Here is a 22,463-nt window from a genome sequence, read left to right as displayed (position 1 = left end):
TTTAGAAATAACATCATTTTATACCATTACCTGCTAGTCTATCCTACAAACCTGCTACATCTCCCTATTACTGGACATACTGGACATACACTAATCTGTTACCATTATTTTCCCCATACTTTCACACATTTCAGTTAACATCTTTGCACTTAAAACTCCTTTTTTTTGCTTTGGAATAATTATTTAAAATTATTCACAAAAGTATGACTACAGCAAAAGATACAGGTAATGTGAAGTTCTTGATAAGAATGATTAAGTTGATTTCTTACATGGCTGCGGCAATTTACACTGTAGCAGCAAACTATAAGAGTGCTTGTTAACTACATCTTTACTAAACTTTAAACTTTTCCAAACACATAAAAACTTTCTTAATTTGAAAGATCCAAAGTGCTATTGTGTTTCTTTATTTTTGTTTGTTGTTTTTCATTAAATCTTTATTGTTCAAAGTATTACATAGGTCCTCCTTTTCCCCTCATTAACCTCTTCCAGCCCACTCCCATCCCCCCCATCACCCCATTATCTGTGTCCACAGGTTATGTATATATGCATACAAGTTCATTGGTTCATCTCTTCCCACCCACCCGCCTGTCTTCCCTCTGAGGTTCAATAGTCTGTTCATGCTTCTATGTCTCAGAGTCTATTTTTGATCATCAGTTTATTTTATTCATTAGATTCCACATATGAGTGAGATCATAGGATACTTATCTTCCTCTGACTGGCTTATTTCACTCAACATAATATTCTCCAGGTCCATCCATGCTGTTGCAAATGGTAAAAGTTTTTTTTTTTATTGCTGCATAGTATTCCATTATGTAGATGTACCAGTTTTTTTATCCACTCATCTGCTGATGGGCACTTAAGCTTTTTCTAAATCTTAGCTATCGTAAACTGCGCTGCTATGAACATAGGGGTGCATATATTCTTTCTGATGAGTGTTTCGGGTTTCTTGGGATATATTCCTAAATGTGGGATCACTGGGTCAAATAGGAGTTCCATTTTTAGTTTTCTGAGGAAACTCCATACTGTTTTCCACAGTGGCTGCACTAGTCTGCATTCCCATCCAGCAGTGTACTAGAGTTCCCTTTTCTCCACAACCTCACCAGCACTTGTCATTTGTTGATAATAGCCATTCTGACAAGTGTGAGGCGATACCTCATTGTAGTTTTAATTTGCATCTCTTGGATAATTAGTGACTTCAAAGATTTTTTTCACGTTTCCTGACTTTCTGCATGTCCACTTTGGAGAAGTATCTATTTATGTCCTTTGCCCATTTTTTGATTGGATTGTTTGTCTTCCATTTAAGTTGTATGAGTTCCCTATATATTTTGGAGATTAACCTCTTATCAGATACTAGAAACCCAGCGCACACGAAATCGGGCGTGGTCAGGGTCCCTAGGCCTAGCCTGGCCTCCGTTGCATGGCCTCTGCCACCCTGCGATGCTACGGGAAGCTCCCCGCTCTAGGAACCGAGAGGTGCTCCATGCACTTCATGGTGACCGGTCGCCGGTTTGGGCACCTAGCTCTTTATATATATTAGGATATCATTGGCAAGTATGTTCTCCCTGTAGTAGGCTCTCTTGCTATTTTGTTGATGGTTTCATTTTCATGTAGTCCCATTTGTTTATTTTCTCCATAGTTTCCACTGTCCTAGGAGATGTACTGGTAAACATACTGCTACAAGCAATGTCTGAGATTTTGGTGCCTATGGTTTCTTCTAGAACAGGGGTGGGCAACCCCTGGCACGCATGCCAAACATGGCACGCCAGTAACTTTTGGTGGCACGCGAAACCCTCTCTTATAATCTTCCATTTACAATTTTTTTCTTAATATCAACTTTTTTATTTTTCAGATAAATTTAGTGTAGGTGCATCTTAGATAAATAATTTTACATAACAAGTTATCTTAAAGACCATAGACATGGATTGACAAGAGAGGGGAAGAGCAATTTCTACGCCTCTGCCTTAACTCTCCCTGCCTTCCTAGATCCGACCAGTTTTGGTTTCATCCACATATGCTTGTGAATATTTGTTCTCAGTGATGAATTTTGTTAAGTCTCGTAATAAGAGTAGCCTGACGGATGGAAGTAGTAGCTCGTGCATCTCTGAAGGTCACGAAATATAAACCTGATGTAAAATCTCTGTCATCAGTGATGCAGCAGCAAAAGTCCCACTGATAATATCAAACGGAGTCATAAAGTTTTCTGTCGGACTATCAGTGTACATGTATACATTAAAAAATAAATGTATTTTTCATCATCATATACTGTTTTTGTTGCTCGAATGAATTTTATTATTTCTTCAAGGTTCTTCACATACGTATACCTTAAGACATATCAAGCAGGCGTAACATGTTCTCAAAAAATTAGGGTTGGCACGCAGAAGAATTTTGAGTCAGAGATTTTGCTGGTTTTGGCAGGCACTCACAGAAAGGTTGCCCACCCCTGTTCTAGAACTTTTATGGTTTCACGTCTTACATTTAAGTCTTTTATCCATTTTGAGTTTATTCTTGTGTATGGTGTAAGTTGTTGGTCTAGTTTCATTTTTTTTTATGTACCTGTCCAATTTTCCCAACACCATTTTATTGAAGAGACTGTCTCTGCTTCAATGTATGTATGATCTTGCCTCCTTTGCCAAATATTAATTGAGCATAGTGGCTTGGGTCAATTTCTGGGTTCTGTTTTGTTCCATTGACCTATATACCTGTTTTTGTGCCAATACCAGGCTGTTTTGAGCACAGTGTCTTTGTAGTATAACTTGATATCTGGTATTGTGATGCCTCCAACTTTGTTCTTCTTTCTCAAGATTATTGCAGCTATTTGGGGTCATTTTTTGTTCCATATAAATTTTAGAGAGTTTGTTCTAGGTCTGTGAAATATGCTGTTGGTGTTTTAATAGGGATTGCATTGAATCATAGATTGCTTTGGGTAAAACGGACATTTTAATGATGTTGATTCTACCAACCCATGAACATGGTATATTCTTCCACTTGTTTATATCTTCCTCTATCTTTTTTCAGCATCCTATAGTTTTCAGAGTACAGGTCTTTTACCTCCTTGGTTAAGTTTATTCCTAAGTATCTTAATTTTTTTGTTGCGATGGTAAATGGGATTTTTTTTTTAATTTTTTTTTTTTGGTTTCTCTTTCTGAGAATTCATTATTGGTATATAAAACTGCTATGGATTTTTGGGTGTTAATTTTGTATCCTGCTAAGTTGCCAAATTCATTTAAATCTAATAGTTTTTTGATGGAGTCTTTAGAGTTTTCTATGTACAGTATCACGTCGTCTGCAAATAATGAGAGTTTTACTTCCTCCTTTCCAATTTGGATGCCTTTTATTTCTTCTTCTTATCTGATGGCCAGGCTTCCAGAACTATGTTAAACAAGAGTGGTGAAAGAGGGCATCCCTGGTGTTTATCTCTGATAATTAGTGAAGTTAAACATCTTTCCAAACTTTTTTTTAAAATCACATTCTAACTTTTTTCCATAAACATTTTAACCCTAGGATTTAAATACCAACCTGAAAGTAAATGCTGAAGAGAGGTAGCATTATGTTTGAGAAAATCCTCATTAAAACTTTTCAAATCCTTGTTGAAAAATAGCTTCTGCATTTCTTGAAATAGAACTTTGCTCACAATGTCTGGAAGATTACTATGGTTAGACACTATAAAAACAAATATTTGAAAATTTAAAAAATTTAGGTCAGTTCCTTGAAACAAAATCAGTTGAAATACATTTATTAAGCTCGATATATTTTACAAAGTGAAAATATTATTGCTCCTTTAGAATATAAATACATTCTAGCTTAAAAATGCACTAATTTCTAGCATTATCTTTGCAAGCATGTTTAATTTATAAATTTACCTTCCTTTAAATGCTTTTTGTAAACATTATCTTTTTCTTTGCTTTACAATTTGTAAATCTTTTAATGTGCAGCTTAATGAAAGATAGCTAAATTGTCACATCTGCTTTTACATAAATGTTATCTTGTTTATACTTACCAGAGTTAGAAAATTTAATTAGACATTCATGTAACCATGGGTTATTACTGTCTATGGCAAAAGCTCGTTTGACAGACTGCAACATTAACAGAAACTTCCCTGTGTCAGAAAAAATAAATAAATAGGATCAGTATTTATGTCTGATACTTTATTCACTTTATTTTAGCCTCACTTAAAATCCAGTAACAAAATGTTAACTTTCCTATAATACTTATAAGCAAAATTCAAGGACAACTTTAATTTTCTAAAGAAAAGCATAAAATATCATGAAGAAATGCTTTAGATAAACATTTTGATTATTTAAACTATTCTTAAAATGGATTTGATTATAATATTCTAAGTTATTACCCAGTAAAGTTTTGAGTAGCAAAAGAAAAAAGGATTAAGATTATTTTTGGAAGGTTGAAATGGAACCCTAAAAACAAAAATAGATCTAATGGACAAGATTATATTGAATATGGCCACCAATATAATTAAGGGTGGCTAGATGAAAAAAGGTTAAGAGATTAAGAAATATATATGTATATGTACACACACACACACACACACACACACACACACACACACACACACAGAGACAGACAGCAGTATGGTGATACAGAGGAAAAGGGAGATGGGGGAGGTGGAAGCGGGTTAAGGGGGGAAACATGGGAATGGAAAAAGACTTGACTTTGGGTGGTGAGCACACGATGCAGTATGCAGATGAGTTGTACACTTGAAACCTGTATGGCTTTTAACTAATGTTATCCCAATAAATTTAATTTAAAAATAAAAAGAAATAAAAAATAATTAAAAACTGAATTCAAACCATTACCTTTTCTAAAATATATTTCAAATGCTAATAGATGAGTGTCAATGTTATCAGCAGCAAGGTTCTTAAGTGGTGTGAGGAACTTGATAGCTTCTTCCAATGGACTTTCTACCTATTTTGAAGCAGAAGGAAAAATTATTATAGTTTAAAAACAGCTAAACAACTCAAATTTGTCCCCCAATTTTTAAAAAAATATATTTTATTGATTTGTTACAGAGAGCAAGGGAGAGGAATAGAGAGTTAGAAACATCGATGAGAGAGAAACATCGATCAGCTGCCTCCTGCACACCTCCTACTGGGAATGTGCCCGCAACCAAGGTACATGCCCTTGACAGGAATCAAACCTGGGACCTTTCAGTCTGCAGGCCGATGCTCTATCTACTGACCCAAAACGGTTAGGGTTGTCCCCAAATTTTATATTAACACACATCTGAAATAATTTCTACAGTGTGGAGTAAGAAGAAACTCTCCTCTAACCTCAAGGTTTTTCTGTTGGTCTAATAATCAAATAAACATGAGACAAATTAACAAGAGAAAATGCCCAAATTTAATTACATACCATGCATACATACATACATACAGGAACCCTGTATACATGAGACAGAGATCCCACATACATGAAAGGTTCAAAGACAGAAAGGGAAAATGAGGTATATATGACATTCTGAGTTAAGGACCACCTCGAGTCTTCAGAAAGGAGGAAGGTAAGAAGAGCAGATGTTTAATAATTAGTAGTTTGCCCTGCTATATAGAGAGGTCAAAAAAGGTAATCTCTGATAATCTCTTACTATGGGAAAGGCCCCTAATTCGATTCTTCTAGGTCAGTGGTTCTCAACCTTCCTAATGCCACGACCCTTTAATACAGTTCCTCATGTTGTGGTGACCCCCCAACCATAAAATTATTTTCGTTGCTACTTCATAACTGTAATTTTGCTACTGTTATGAATCGTAATGTGAATATCTGATATGCAAGATGTATTTTCATTGTTAGAAATTTAACATAATTAAAGCATAATGATTAATCACAAAAACAATATGTAATTATATATGTGTTTTCCGATGGTTTTAGGCGACCCCTGTGAAAGGGTCGTTTGACCCCCAAAGAGGTCGTGACCCACAGGTTGAGAACCCCTGTTCTAGGTAGTTAAAAGAGGCAGAATTTCTCTTAAGTCTACAAGGTCTTGGTTGCCTTTAGGCACATGTTGGAGTGACTTGTTCTGAATCCCTGCAACAGATCTTTTTATATAACCAACTGAAGGAGATATTACACCAAGTATATTACAGCCCCTTATACTACAAACATATAAAGTAAGGAGACAAATATAATTGTATCAAATAACAGAGAAAAAGTAATAACAAATTAAAAAGTAAAAACAAATTAAAAATTCACAGTAAATAAAACAGGAAAAAAAATATTTCCCTAAATCTAGTCTCTGAATAATTAAATCCTGGAGATGAAGAATTAATTCTTTGTAGCTAACACATACCTAGCAAGATATATGAAATGCTTCCATATATAATAGATAACTGTATTGCTGCTATAACAAATTAACAAAATTTAACGTCTTAAGACAACACAAATTTATTATCTTGCAGTTCTGTAGGTTAAAAGTTAAATATGGGTCTCTCTGGATTTAAAATCAAGTGTCAGCCAGACTGCATTCTCTTTCAAAGGCTCTAAGGGAGAACATGTTTTAATGTGTTTTTCAGCTTCTCAAGGCTGCCTACATTCTTTTGCTTATAGCTGCCTTCTTCCCACCCCTCCCATCACCTTCTAGGCCAGCAACAGGGGGTGGAGTCCTTCTCATACCACTCCTACCTTCTTTCCTCTTCCACTTTTAAGGGCCTCTTGTGAATTTACATTAAGCCCACCTGGATAATCCAGGCTAATCTCCCATCTTAAGGCCAGCTAATTATAACCTTAAATTCCATTTGCCACCTTCATTCCCCTTTGCCATGTAAATTTAATATAGTCATAGGGTCCAGGGTTTAGAACACAGACACCTTTGGAGGGTCATAATTCTGCCTACCACAACTACAATTCTATGTATAATATGCATTAGCAAAATTCGCATATTATCACTCAAAAATTATTTACAGCATATCATTTGTAATGTTACAAATGGCCCTAGCCAGTTTGGCTTAGTGGATAGAGCGTTAGCCTGCGGACTGAAGCATCCCAGGTTCAATTCCGGTCAAGGGCACATGCCCGGGTTGTAGGCTTGATCCCCAGTAGAGGGCATGTAGGAGGCAGAGAATCTCATCATTGATGTTTCTCTCTCTTTCTCTGAAATCATAAAAATATATTTTTTAAAAATGTTACAAATGGCTTCTGATTTATAAATTTAAATAAAACATGTTTATAGCCAGAACAGAATTAACATAAATTTTACCAAATTAACATAATAAATTCATCTCACCCTTTCTAATTTTTCAGGTATAAGTTCTTCTTTGAGACCACTGGCTTCTTCTTCTTCATCATCCCTTTTTTTCTTTTGATTTTTTTGTTGACGTTCCCTTTCCGCATGCTTTCTCTCTTCTTCTAATTTAGCCTTTTTCTGAGCTCTTCTCTGCTTGCTAAGCATTTTCTTCAATTCTTTAGCTGACAGGTTTTCTATAAATATCCAAATGCATAAACATTCTGAGTCAATGTTTCCATTTTTTCTCATATTCTTATACAATACAAACTATTAATACAGCTTTTTGGGGCTGATGATACCAACTACTCTCTTAAGAGTATTTCAAGGATAAGACAGTGTATATAAGCACACTTATGATCTCTAGACACCACATAAATATCACAAATGAAAGATCAGAAACTTGCCTCTATGCTATTTTTCAAATATTCCTAGATATTAACATTTTAGTGAATGAAAGCTATATATTCTCATTAGCATTATTAGATACTAGAAGTTGTAAGAATAATTATTTTTCCCTAGGAGCTCAAAGCCTTTTTCAGTTACAAACTAATAATAATAATAATGTTAAAGAGCCTAGCCAATAGACATTTCTATTTTTCCTGAATTGGCCTTACTGAAGATAAAAATAAAGATTCCAAGTCATTGCATTGGGGTGATTAAGAAGCATCAGCTACAGAACATCATCCTGTCACTTTTTCTAAGTCTTCCCCCAATTTTTTTTCACACACACACACACACTCTTCACATCCATTTGATAATGTACTTTTCTATGGATTGTTTATACTAATAACACTCTTAAATGTAGTGTTCTTTTCAAATTTTAAAAAATAGTTCTTTCTCAGTTACCTGAATTTATTTCTTGTTGTTTGTTTTCATTGGTTAAGGGGTTATCATACAATTTCAAGTATATTTCAATTGCTGATCTAGCAGCCTTGAAATAGAAGGCATGTCTTCTGAGCATATCTTCTAATCTCAGAAGATCAACATAGGCACGAAGAGTCATCTTTCTCATGCAGTATGTATGGAAGTCAAATTGATCATCGGTTATCTCAAGAAAATGCTTAAAAACAAAACCACAAAATTATTTCTTACATTGTCAATAATGTCTACTTCTGAAAAGAAAACCATAAAAAGCCCCCAAAACATTTTTAACAGTCACAATTTCACTTATTTGCCCTCTTCAGTGTTTAACACTATGAAGGACAACAAGTTCTTTGCATATAACTGAAGTTTCTTTCTACAATTGATGATCATTCACTAGAAATCATGTTTTGTGATGATACTCAATTTCTATGTAATAAGTCAGATTTTTAAGCCTGGAAATTAGCATGTACTGATATTTTAATTTTAATGAAACATTTCTCCTCAGTATTCTTCAAACATCGGCATGGCAGAGTTAAACAGCTCTGACTGAACACTATATACTATAGATTCACACAAAATGTCTACAAATCAGACTGCTCTGCTCAACTATGAGCTCTTCAAGAGTAGGCCTTGTCATGTCTATCCCTACTGCCTGGCACAAGGCCCAACACAGCAGACACTCAATAAGCACAATATTGGCTAATTCAAGAGACCAGGTGCTGATCAGGCATGTGACCTCAATTAGATCCTCGATTACTTAAGTTAGGAATAACATCTATATTGCCAATTTCATAAGGTTGTTAAAGATCAAATAAGAACATATTTTAAAGTTCATTCTAAACTGTGAACTGCTATACAAACAGCATTATGGGTTTCTCTCGCTCAATAAGCTACCATTAATCTACCTACATTCCATTTTAGCAAAGGTTCTTAGTATGAAGCCTATGTATAAACCTAATAACATTTTCCTAAGGAGAGAGCTTGAGGCTTTCATCTAATTTCAAAGGGTCCATGGCCCCCCAAAAGTTTAAGCACCAATCTCTTACATAGAAAGGAGAAGATTAACTCCCTAGAAACATTTTATACTTTTATTTTCTTCCCACCATGCATCTCTGCCTACATTTTTTTTCCCTCCTACTTTACTAGTAGCTTCTCCAAAAACAGAAAAAATAATGATTCAACACACCAATACAGAGCAAGCTCTTCTACCCTTCATATTCCCTCTATCCTGGCGCCTAGTAACTCAACATGCAGAGGACACATTAGTGTCCATATCATTTGATAATTTTAGTTGTCTTGGTAATTAGAAACACACCATACACAGAATTACATTAAGTATCTGAGATTTTAAAAGAAGAATTTTAAGATAAGAAGTATACAATGTGGAAAATGTATACAATAGAAAAAAATGAACATATTAGTTTTATTTACTACTTCAAGAATCATGCTTTAATGATGTTATTATATTTGAAAATTGCATTCCTCCCATCAACACAAAACAATTCATAAATAGCGAGCTTGGTTTTTTTTTTTTAAAGAATTATATATTTCATAAAGTTGTTCATGATCTTCCTTGATGTCAATCAAGTTATGTCTAGCACAGTAAGAATATCTTAAAATTCAATAAAACTGACTAAGGAAAATTGCAGTGCCAAAATTCATGGAGATAAAAACTTTAAGAGGTTACAGGACCTTTTTTAGGCTGAGAAGCAGCACGTTTCAAGAGATATTCCTAGCAGCATTAGTAAACATAGATTTTTTAAGTCAAGTCTCAGAAGGAATCACAAACATTTAAAGCCTCCTCTTTATCAGTAACAGCCCACAGGCTGCCTCTCTCCAGTTAATGTCTTCCATAAATAGGGTAACCAACTTATCCACGTTGCCTGAGGCTTTCAGTTTTTCCACTGAAAACCTTGTGTCTCAGGAACTTGCTGAGCCCTCCAAACTTGGATGTTGATCACTCTATAATAAATAAACTAATGGTGGTAGACCAGATATGACTAGATTAAACTTGAAAACATAGGTACTACAAAATAATTTTGCTTTTGGAAGAAACCATGTTTGGAGAATCCTACTTAAAAACAACTAAATAATCTTAGGTTGATTTTCTATTTTTTAACTTTTTATTTGGAATAATTATAGATACAGAGGAAGTTGCAAGGTAGTATGGAGATGTTCTATACACTCTTCCCTCAGTTTCCCCCAAAAGGCTACATCCTACATAACTATAATACAATATCAAAACCAAAAGACTGGCATTGGTACAACTTGTGTGTACAGTTTTTTAGATTCGAGTAACCAATACCACAATCAAGATACATAATGTCTAATTACCACAAACATCTCCCTTGTACCACATCTTGGGTTGACTTTCAGATCTCCAAATTTATAAAACATAAAAATATACTAGGTAACACAAACAGATAAAGTTAGTTTTCCTGCACTTTGATCAAACATGAACATGATAAGATCACTTAGCTCACCGTAGACTCTAGGTACCCAAATTTTAACATACTGTTTATGCCCTAACTCAATGCTCCCCTCATCATAAACACTAGTTCTTTCTCTTTCTTTTTCTTAGTGATAGGAAGTAGTAATGCAGGAATTGCTTAAATTCCAAAGTTAGGCTTGAATCAAAGTAAGACAAGTCAGCAAAGAAGTAAGAAATACTATTCAGAGCTTAAGAGTGTGGTTTTCATTAGGCATTTGCTATGAGGCCCTCACTTCTGACCCAGATTCACCTACCCATTCCTTCTCAGAGTTACCGGAGTACACTAATAAGAACCCACACACAGAAATACAACAAAAACCTCTGGAATTAAAATATAGTAATAACTAGACCAAAGAGGATAATAAGCAACACTATTTTCTTTATATAGAGAGAATCTGCCATTATAAAGCATGTGTCAATTTGATAAAGATTAGGATGCACTAGAAGATAAAAGTTATGAACTTCCTATAGTTGTGAGCTATCAGAAATCCTACATCTTATCAAAAAGTTTTTGAAATATGTATTGTTGCTCTGTTTCAGATACAAATCAGTACACTAAAATAAAATCAATCTGAAAAACGGGAAAAGAAAATTCAGGTCTTTTTAAAATTGATTTCAGAGAGGAAGGGAGAGGGAAAGAGAGATAGAAACATCAATGATGAGAGATAATCATTGATTGGTTGCCTTCCGCACGTCCCATACTGGGGATCAAGCCTGCAACCCAGGCATGTGCTCTGACCAGAAATCAAATTATGATCACCTGACTCACAGGTTGACGCTCAACCACTGAGCCACGCCGGCCAGGCGAAAATTCAATTCTTGAAAGATAAAATAGTTTAAAATTTTATTCTGAGCACAAGTTTATATCCAATATTTTAAAGACAGTTGTTTTGCTTTGTGTTGAATAAAACTCAAGTTCTAAACATCATATATTGAGTTAGACTCTCTCTATATAACCTGTATACATAATCCTAAAATCCTATAAGGGGGGCAAGATAAAGACAGAAAAAGTACTACACTGGGCCATTCTAGAATTCTAACATTTCAAATCCAGTTAGTAAGAGCTCACAGCAATATGTGTCCCAACTGAAACTGCCTCAATGAAAGAATGCTGGAAGGAGTTCTAAAAGGCACAAGACTTAGCCCCTTATTTGAACTTATCTCTCTATTAACTGACCTTTTATTTAGAAAGTAAACTACAAAGTTTTATTTTTGAAAGGTGCTCATTTCTTTACTAAAGTATTTTAAACTCAGGAACAAAAGTAACTCATGCAGATACCTATCATAATAAATCTTTTAATTCAGTAATTACTCCTAAATCCTTACAATTACATCATTAAGAATTTTTTAGATTACATTAACTGTATTAGAAATTAATTTTAGAAGCAGAGTCAGTCAACAAGTTTTAATCACCCTATTTGTACTAGGCACTCATATATAACCACAAGATGAGTTACGTCTTACTTTCAGTATGAATTCACTATGAAAAGACTAACAAGTAACATAAGAATAGGCTCTTGTTTATCTGCTTCTAGTTTCTTCTACTCTAAAGCACCAAAGGCAAATCCTAAATAGAGATTCTAGCAATAATAATTATGTACAATGACCAGATGGTTATGATTTTTGCCCTGTTTTAATCTCAACCAATGATTTCCTATACTTTTTTTTCTTCAAAAATGCTTTGTCAAATCATGTTTTTTGAACTAGAAGTACAGCTGATTCTTGAACATAGGTTTTTATAATTTTTAAAAATCTGTGTATAAAGAATACCTGTGCAGTTCAAACCCATGTTGTTCAAAGGTCAACTCTATTTTTGATCCATGGTTTGAAATCCACATATGCAAAGGACACACAGTAGTTATACGATGATTTTCAACTGCAAAGGGGTTAGCGCCCCAAGGGCCCTCAATGTTCAAGTGTCAACTGTACTTAATCTCTGACATTACAGAATTTTACTTCATGTTACTCAGCCAAAATCACTAAAAATTCAAGGTAAAATATCTAAATAAAACCTAGTAATGAAATCATAGTCTAACAACCTTCAAAAATATTAAAAAGCAATTAGTAATATAGTTCTTAATGTTAGGAGGAATGGAATGAAGCTGGAAAGTTCATAATTATAATGATCCTAAGGATATTCAAATTTCATTTTCACAGAAAATCTAATAAATTTCCAGTTATGGTCCTGCTGGAATTACTGATCCATAAGTAAACAATCTGTCTCTCACCAAGAATGTCTTGGTTAATGAAAAATGGATCTTTCCTAATTACAAACAATGTTTTAAAGTAACAGTCACCAAGCTAGTGATCTACGTTTGTATCACAGAAGAGCCTGATTTACACAATATTTGGATATTTCCTGAATAGTTCACTTATCATCCAAGGGCTTTATATTTTCAAGGAGATGAAAATAGTTCCCAGAGATATAAGCCCAGGCTTAAAAAGAAAAGAAAACAAAGCAAGAACTAGGTTATTTATAAAAGGGCTCAGGTATAATCCTAGCTCCAGTTCCCATCAAAAGCCACCCCCTAAAATTTATTTAGCCTTTCCTTTGGGTAACCTCAGAAATTTCATATGGGAAAAAGGCCAAAGTGACTGCCAGAGTGCAGACTTCAGGCTCACCTGACTATGATGCCTGCGGTTTAATACTGCGTCAGCATGGGAACAGTGGTGCCGATTGAGCCCAACTGAGGGCTGCTGAGGACTGCCTCAGGGGTGCATTTGTGGCTCTTTTCCTCCTGTTGTCCATTTGGAAGGAGAGTGCTTCAGAGATGACAAAGAACAGGAAACAAAATTCACACAAAGGAAAAGAAAAGGCCCCTCACTAAGGCACATCACACACATCATCCTAGAAGCAAGTAATAAAAATAAGCCAGCAAATCAGTCACAGACTGCTGTACAAAGTACTGAATGTGAGAACAAATATCCTGGGAAGACAAACTGGAGAGAGGCTGACTACTGAGCAGATCCTGACATAAAGGGAAAAGAGATGACCATCAGCTCGTGTGTCCTTCTAGGCTAGTAATGAAAATCAAATAATGGCCCAATTAGGGAGTAGAGATTTTGAATATATGTTATTAATAGCAATAATGACTTACTAAATTAATCTTTTACTTCTTCCTTTAGACAAAAATATGGAGATGTTGAAATCATAACCATTTGAGGATAAACAAAAGCAATCATTTATTCACAACCTCTGAATGTTTGAAAGACTAAAGGTCAAGAATTTTCACAGTGAAATTTCCAAAGTAGATAAAAAAGGTAGATGATCCCATGTAGAAAAATACCTGCTTTTTTCCATCACTTTACAAGAGAAAAATAAAGTCAAAATTCTATCAACTTACCCTTTCTACTTCATGGCATTTTTTCAAGGCATCCCCATATCTCCCCAAACGCTGATAAGCTAAAATGCACTCTGTTTGAAACCACATACACTGCATTTCATTTAGATTTTCCATGGCAGATGTTCCTTCCTGAAATACAAGCATTCATTAATATAAAAAGCAAGTAATAAAAGAGATTCAAAATATCTCATTTTCTCTTTTACAACTATAGCTACAAATATTATGACAATAGCAATCTATATAATAAAAGCCTAATCAACCATTATGGCGGAACAACCAGATCGACCGGTTGTTATGATGCATAGTGACCACCAGTGGGCAGACGCTCAACACAGGAGCTGCCCCCTGGTGGTCAGTGTGCTCCCACAGGGGGAGCACCGCTCAGCCAGAAGACATAAGGAGCAATAAGGAGCAGCGAGCCGAGTAGTAAGAAGCAAGGGATCCCAGATTGCGACAGGGCCTAAGCTGGCAGGCAGACATCCCCCGAGGGGTCCCAGATTGGAGAAGGTGCAGGCCGGGCTGAGGGACACCCCCCCCCCATGCACGAATTTCGTGCACCGAGCCTCTAGTTTTTGTATAAAGTTAGGTTGCTTCTGCTAATGCTTTTTTATTTTTAATCCTCACCCAAGGATATGTTTCTACTGATTTTAGAGAGAGAGAGGAAGAGAGAAAAGAGAGGAAAAAGGAAAAAACAAACAAAAAAATCTACGTGAGAGAAACACCGATTGTTTGCCTCCCATACACACCCTGACTGGGGATCAAACTCAAAACCTAGGTATGTTTCCATGTGCCCTGACTGGGAATCGAACACACAATGTTTTGGTTTACGGAAGGATACTCTAATCAACTGAGCCACCCAGCAAGGGCTGCTCCTGCTATTGTTTTTTAACCATTCCCCCCAGAAGCACATGTACACACACACACACTCAACCTCCTCTGTAAGAAACCATACATAGGATACAACCTCAATGGGATTTTAAAAAGTAACAAAAATGAATTCTCAAGAACTTTAGTGGCAAACTTCAAAAATCACCACAGTAGTGAAGTTTAATTTTACTGACTCATCATTACATGCTATTTCCTACCCTTGTGAACTTGGAGCACATTTCCTCTGCTTCTCTTATCATATTTGCTCGAAGCATATATTTTGCACATTTGGAATTTATGAATCTATCAGCCGTATCTAAAGACTGTGCTTCATCCATCCACTTTGCAGCTTCTTTGAGATTACCTATATGCTTTAAGAGATTAAAATATTACAGAAATTATAGTTTATGATTAAGAGAATATGGATACAATACAAATAACAACAGTTTAGAAAAACAAATTAGAAATTTGGTGTCATTTCTGTAAAATTTATCTAAAAATCTTTAGATAAATTAAAATTCACACTTACTAAGAGCTGAATCAAATGATTAACACTGAGTATAAAAATATGCAATCAAAAACTCTTTAGGATTATTAGAGTATTAGAAATAGATTATCAGGGTTCCATAAAAGTTATTTCTACAGAAAAATAACTCTAAGAGTTCTTAAGTGGTTAAAATTTTCAATTATTCAAAAAATATGTCTAGGATTTTACCTTGTAAATTTTTGCTTTCATATAGAATAATTCTATTAGAGTTGGAGTACTAGCAATTGCAGCATTAATATAATCCAGAGCCAAAGCATATTGCCCAAGTTTATCAAAGTGCTGTGCCAGGAAATACTGAACCCAGAGTAGTGTTGTTGGGGGCTCCTTCTCCCCATTTTCTGCAATCAAACAAATATAAAATTATTATAGGGAAGAAGGCAAAGTAAAGAATAAAGGATATCAGATACTTTCTCTGCCCCAAAGCATAATGAAATAAAAAAAATTATTATAATAATAAACAGTAAAAAGCCAGCAAAATAACCAATTTCAATAGAAAGAGGTATGACTTCCTGCCATCAAGTTCAAAAAGTAGCAGCCAAGCAAAGAAATAAGATACTAGTTTCATAAGCTTCTAACCCCACCCTCACTCCAAAGAAAGTTCTGAAGAAAGAAGGTAAATCAATCTAACTACGAATTCTCAAGGCTGGGAGCGTAAGACAGCAGACCCAGGAAAAGTCAAGGAAAATAGATAGGAGAAAAATGTCCCTAACTACCACTGCAAGATTTCCATAAAGGCATGAACTGCCAGGGCTTAACATTGTCTAGGCTTCAACACTAAATCAGGGAAACCCAAAGTTGAAGAGTATGAAGAAGACTAGAGGCCTGTTGCATGAAATCCATACATGGGTAGGGTCCCTAGGCCTGGCCGGCAATCAGGGCTGATCGGGGCCTTCTGGCTGCCAGCCAGGGCCTTCCTTCATTCCGCGCCGCCCCCTGGTGGTCAGCACACATCATAGCAAGAGGTCAAACTCCCAAGGGGACACTTTGCATATTAGCCTTTTATATATATAGACTAGTGGCCGGGTGCACAAAATTCGTGCACATTAAAAGGAATTTAATTACAGGAAATATTTTAATATTGCTATTTGCCCTTTCTCTATAATAGAAGTGTCAGAGATGAAAGAAAAATAGTAAAATGTATATGAAAATCTCCCTCCTGTCAGTCTGGGGCATGCCGTGGGACCCAGAGTCAAGTCCCTGCACACCTGTGCGAGCCTCGAAATCGTGCAAGACCCAGACCTGGCCAGCCCCAACCCCATCAAGCCCCACAGGGCAGGGGGCACAGCCTCAGGTCCCTGTCAAGCCCCACCGGGCGGGGAACGCGGCCTCAGGTCCCGCGGCCCCGGCGCGAGGGCATGTCAACCATTTGCATATTAGCTCTTTATTATATAGGATACTTTCCTGACAAGGTAGAGTAACCCTATGTGACAACAACACTCACATACAGTCAGCTGTTACCCATCCTGTATCCTCAAGCTACAATAGAGTAGATAAAGAAATAAACACCAAGCTCTCAAAATAGATTACAGAATTGGCTAAATTCTACAGGTATAAAATGAGGAAAAAAGAATGAAAAAGAGAATTTACCCATACTACATCAGAAAAACTCAGGTCATCTAGACTAGCTACCAAATAAAACAACAACATGCAAACACACAAATTACTATAAATTAAAACACAAATAATAAAGAAAGGCAAAGAGCCCAGCATTTATCTTGTTCCTCCTCCATAAACTATAGTTCAGAGGAACTGAATATTTGATGAGGGGAAGCTCTTTTATAACATTTCTAACTAATAAATACAGAAGAAATGATGATTTGAATAAGGGATTGGGGCAAAGATTCTCAGTGGCTGCTGAAACCATTAGGTGAGAGGCCAATGAGGAATGCTTTAATGGGTAGATCAGGCTGGCACTGTCTGAACCCTGACCAACCTTAACATTACAAAGAGACAGAGTATCTTCTGCCTCAAGTTGTGATATAACAGGAAGTACAATGCATCACATATGAAGTACTCAAATAGAACCTAATTCTAATCAAGCCTGTAAATCTAACTATAAGTTTACAAGAAATATGGATGATAGCAAAATATATTACATGATACCATGAGAAAGCAAATCAGCCAAATCCAGAATATGGGACATTCCACAAGACAAATAACCTTTCAACAAATAACATTTTTTTTAAAGTGAGTGGAGGACATTACTTAAGATTAAAAGAATATCAGAGACATAAAAATCAAATGTGGAGTTTAGTGGGATCCAGATTGAAATAAACAAATTATACAAAGACTTAAGGTAATCATGGAAATTTGCATGTACACTGGGTGTTAGATAATATGGTATGAGAATTAATTCTGTGTTAGAACTGTGGTTACATCTTCTGTTAAGTGTTTTAAACAGCTAGTGATGTATATTAAAGTAATGACAGGTAAAACAGTATGTCTGCTTTAAAAATATTCCAGGAAAAGAAGTAGACAGAAGGTACTTCAAATAAGACTGGCAAAATGTTCATAGCAGAAGCTGGGTGATGGGGACACAAGAGTTCATTATTCTATTTACTTCTGTGTCTGTTATTTGGAATTTGTTTCAAACTAACAAAAACAAAGGAGCAATGACATATAAAAGACACGAAGAAACCAGACTAAAGTTACCATCTGCATCACTGAAAGCAATCTAGAGTGTTTTCTGAAGTTACCTTCATTTACATATGCCCCTACAAACAGAAAAACAAAGAACCAAATTTTACAGAATTTAAAGTAAAAAAAAAAAAAAAGGAGAGAGTAGGGATTCAGTAATAATGCATTTCAATAAAACTAACTGTATCATCTCTGGCAAGCCACTCACTCAGTCTCTCAAGTCTGTTTACTTGTGTTAAAATAGGGTTAACTCCCACCTCACATTATGGAAAATTTAAATTAAATAAAATTAAAGTGCTCTTTTTTTTCATTCACTAATTCAAAAACTTTTCAGTAAATAGCTATCATGTATCATGTACATAATAAACATAAGATAGTTTTACTGTAAATGATTAAATATGGATTAAAATGAATAATCAAATTCCAGTTGAATCTAATTTAAACTTACCATAAAGGCTAAAAAAGTCACATGTTTTAAGAGAGGCTTCATAATTAGTAACAAGTTCCTGGATCACAGAAATCTGTTAAAGAAACATAGTTTTAAATTTTTTAAATATTTCATTAAAGGTATTTATATTTATTATAAATTAAATTAGATTTGGAAACAATATACAGATTATTTCAAAATTAAAAATTAACTAAGCTACTAAACTGTCTGCTCTTCCCCAGTGAGGAAAAGTGAGAAAACACACACAGACACACACACACACGCACAAAACACACTGATCTCTTTATTAATAATAAAACATCTCATTAATTTCTCATCTCAATAAGTAGTTTCAGGTTTTGAAGGACAAACTATTATTAGTTATTGCAAAACCTTTATTCCCCCAATAAACACACCTGTATAATTTATTACTAAATTAATTTATTTGCTTTTTGTTTCTCACTGTTTTAATGTGAAGTTGTAGTTATATTCAAATTTTCTAAAATGTCACTCATCATAAAAAAGTCAAATAAAATTGATCCAAATTATACAGTGAGTTGATGGAAGAGGAGGTTAAGTAAACTAGATGTTTAAACTACCATTGTTTTTAGTGATCACTTTAATAAACAGATTTGAATTTCAATGCTACTCAGATAGAACAAGAATATTATAAACTGCACTATAAATGTGCTATGTCCTAAAAGTGCCAAATGAAAAGTTACATGAATTAGAAGTGGCAGTAGACATTAAATGTACCTATTGGTTTTAAATGCCTATTGATGTTAACTATTTAGAATAAGTTGGAAAGTAACCATCTTATTTGTGAACTCAAAAAAAAATAAATAAATAAAGGTCAAAAGTGAAGGAATTTCCATAGCAACTATACCTTTTTACAACAAAGTTATGTGTGCACACTTTCTGTCTGACTTATATAGTATACTAGAGGCCCAATGCACGAAATTCATACAAGAGTAGGCCTTCCTTCCCCTGGCTGCCGGCACCGGCTTGCCTCCAGCACCCTGGACCCGAGCTTCCCTCGCAGCCCTGGCTTTCTAATTAGCATATTACACTTTTATTATTATAGATATGGTTTGGGGATTGTAAAGTTTTGTGTAATGAAATCTGTTATAATGTCAAAAATAAAAGTGAAGGAAAACCATTAAAACTTTTAATAGTGTCTGACCAATGTGGTATTATTTTGATAATTCAAAAGTTTTCTAGTTTTATAAAGTGGGATGCTACTAATACCACCAGAAAGAAAGAATATACCAGGCAGGGTAACAATAATAATAATAAGCCATTAATTGTCACAAGTACTTTACACATGCAAAGGAAAATTAAAATTAGCTGTAAGTACAAAATGGAAGAACCAGAATTTAACCCAAGCAACAAGGCTCCAGAGGTTAGCTTTTTAACTACTCTGCTATATTGGTCACCAATGTCCCCAGCACACTTATTACTAAAGGGCAATTCTTGACTCACAGAGTTACAGTAAGACTAGAAACCAAAAACTCAAAATGGATTAAGAACCTAAATATAAGACCTACCACAACAAAACTCTTACGGGGAAAAAACAAAAAAGCTTCCCAATATTGGATTTGGCAATGCTTTCTTGTATATGACACCAAAGGTATTGGTAACAAACAAAACAAAACAAAAATAGACAAATTAAACTTCATGAAATTTTTAAAATTTTGTGCATCAAGAGTCTCTACCCACAGAGTAAAAAGGCAACCCACAGAATGGGAGAAAATATTTGCAAATCATGTATTAATAAAAGATTACTATCCAGAATATACAGAGAACTGATAAAAACAAAAATACCAATCTGATTTAAAAAATGAGACAAGTACTTGAACAGACATTCTTCCAGAAAGGATATATAAATAACCAATAAGCACATGAAAAGAGGCACATCAATAATCATTACAGAAATGCAAATAAAAACTACAATGAGATACAACTTCACACCCAGGAGGAATGGCTAAAACAAAACAAATAAAAACAACATGATGAGGGTGTACAGATTATGGAACACTTTTGCACAGTTGGTAGGAATGTAAAATAGTATAATTGTTATGGAAAACATTATGGCAATACCTCAAAAAAATTAAAAACAGAATTACAAAATGACCCAGCAATTCTATTTCTGAGTATATTCATCCCAAAAATAAAAGCAGGGTCTAGAAGAGAATTATTCACAATAACCAAAACGTGGAAGCAACCCAAGTTATCTATCAATGAATGACTAGATAAGCAAAATATGGTATGTACATAACATGGGATATTTTCAGCCTTAAAAAGGAAAGAAAGTTTGCAATATTCTAAACATGAATGAATCTTGAGGACATTATGCTAAGTGAAATAAGCCAGGTACTATATGATCCCACTTATATGAGCTACCTAACCCTATTCAAAATCATAAAGACAGAAAGCATAATAATGGTTATCAGGGGCTGGGAGGAGGGGAAAATTGAAAGTTATTGTTTAATAGGTATTGAATGTCAATTCTACAAATGAAAAGAGATATAGGGATAGAGGATGATGATGATTACACAAAAATGTGAATGTACTCACTACCACTGAACTATACACTTAAATGGTTAATTGTAGAGAGTGCCTGGGAAGGCAAATGAGCTGATTGTTGGCTGAATCCAGTGGCGTCGGCAAAACCACGTCCTGGAAACATACCGTTCCAGAGGCAGGTATGTTGTCAGCCTGACCCTTAGCTCAGGTGCCAGAAGGTGGGTTTCATTATCTATGTTCAGACTGGTGCAAGGAACGAACACATTATCTAAGTTCAGCCCGGTGCAAGGAATGGACACAATTATCCGGGCTCAGTCAGGAGTGACAATTACAAAGAAGACACAAGAATGAAGAATTATAGCTTGATCTTTAACCATGATTTCACATAATTTCCTTTGTCTTAAACTCTAGTAAAACTACCTGCATCAGCTCTGGGTCACTGTCCCTCCATCAGAGGGCAGCTATCCCCCCTGGTCCCAGCTTTCCCTACTGTCTCTGTGTCTCTTTTTTTTCCTTTTCTCAATCCCCAGCTGCCCATACTCAGGATTCATCTGCTCTCTAGCCTTGCTGATCGCGGTAAAGAGACAAAACTTATAGTTAATTGTAAATTTTACGCTAAAATTTCACCACAATAATTTAAAAAATAAAAAACCTCATGGTTCTTAAAGTGTGGTTCTCAGATCGTTAATGTCATCAACATTAACATCACCTGGTAATCTGTTAGAGATGCAAATTATTGGACCAAAACCCAGATTTACAACTCTGGGCCAAGCAGTAACCTGTTTTTAGGAAGCCCTCTAGTTCAGCGGTTCTCAACCTGTGGGTCGAGACCTCTTTGGCGGTCAAATGACCCTTTCACAGGTGTCGCCTAAGACCATCGGAAAACACATATATAATTACATATTGTTTTTGTGATTAATCACTATGCTTTAATTATGTTCAATTTCTAACAATGAAAATACATCCTGCATATCAGATATTTACATTACGATTCATAACAGTAGCAAAATTACAGTTATGAAGTAGCAACGAAAATAATTTTATGGTTGGGGGAAACCACAACATGAGGAACTGTATTAAAGGGTCGCGGCATTAGGAAGGTTGAGAACCACTGCTCTAGTTAGTTCGAGTCACACTAGAATTTGAAATCTGATGAAAATATTTCAAAAAGATTTATGATAAAGCAAAATTAAAAGTAACAGACGTGTTTGCCCTGGTTAGTGTGGCTCAGTGGTAAGGGCACTGACCCACACACTGAAGAGTCTTGGTTGGGTTGTTTTTTTTAAAATAAATCTTTATTGTTCAGATTATTACAGTTGTTCCTCTTTTTTCCCCCCATAGCTCCCCTCCACCCAGTTCCCACCCCACCCTCTGCCCTTACTCCCCCCCACTGTCCTCATCCATAGGTGTAAGATTTTTGTCCAGTCTCTTCCCACACCACCCACACCCCTTTCCCCCCCGAGAATTGTCAGTCCACTCCCTTTCTATGCCCCTGATTCTATTATATTCAGTAGTTTACTCTGTTCATCAGA

At 35.3% G+C, this 22,463-nt stretch overlaps 1 protein-coding gene across 16 annotated transcripts in view; it reads right to left on the bottom strand.

The window, feature by feature from the left end:
• Positions 1-22,463, bottom strand: part of NAA16 (N(alpha)-acetyltransferase 16, NatA auxiliary subunit) — an 86,852-nt gene that overhangs the window by 3,841 nt on the left and 60,548 nt on the right. For 7 of the 16 annotated variants that reach the window (XM_023748172.1, XM_023748173.1, XM_023748185.1 and 4 more), the window contains 9 exons: positions 18,427-18,499; positions 15,510-15,679; positions 15,013-15,165; positions 13,928-14,056; positions 8,075-8,288; positions 7,229-7,422; positions 4,812-4,920; positions 3,998-4,096; positions 3,517-3,660 (listed from right to left, as the gene is read on the bottom strand). In XM_023748172.1, coding sequence (XP_023603940.1) covers positions 3,517-3,660; positions 3,998-4,096; positions 4,812-4,920; positions 7,229-7,422; positions 8,075-8,288; positions 13,928-14,056; positions 15,013-15,165; positions 15,510-15,679; positions 18,427-18,499 — 1,285 coding nt within the window. Of the gene's footprint in view, positions 1-3,516; positions 3,661-3,997; positions 4,097-4,811; positions 4,921-7,228; positions 7,423-8,074; positions 8,289-13,205; positions 13,347-13,927; positions 14,057-15,012; positions 15,166-15,497; positions 15,680-18,426; positions 18,500-22,463 lie in introns of those variants that run through there. The other 9 variants (XM_023748209.1, XM_023748205.1, XM_023748201.1 and 6 more) reach the window with 5 other exon arrangements.

The sequence above is a fragment of the Myotis lucifugus genome, unplaced genomic scaffold (genome assembly GCF_000147115.1).
Source record: "Myotis lucifugus unplaced genomic scaffold, Myoluc2.0 scaffold_7, whole genome shotgun sequence".
Lineage (NCBI taxonomy): Eukaryota > Metazoa > Chordata > Mammalia > Chiroptera > Vespertilionidae > Myotis > Myotis lucifugus.
This window is presented reverse-complemented; position numbering and strand designations above follow the sequence as displayed.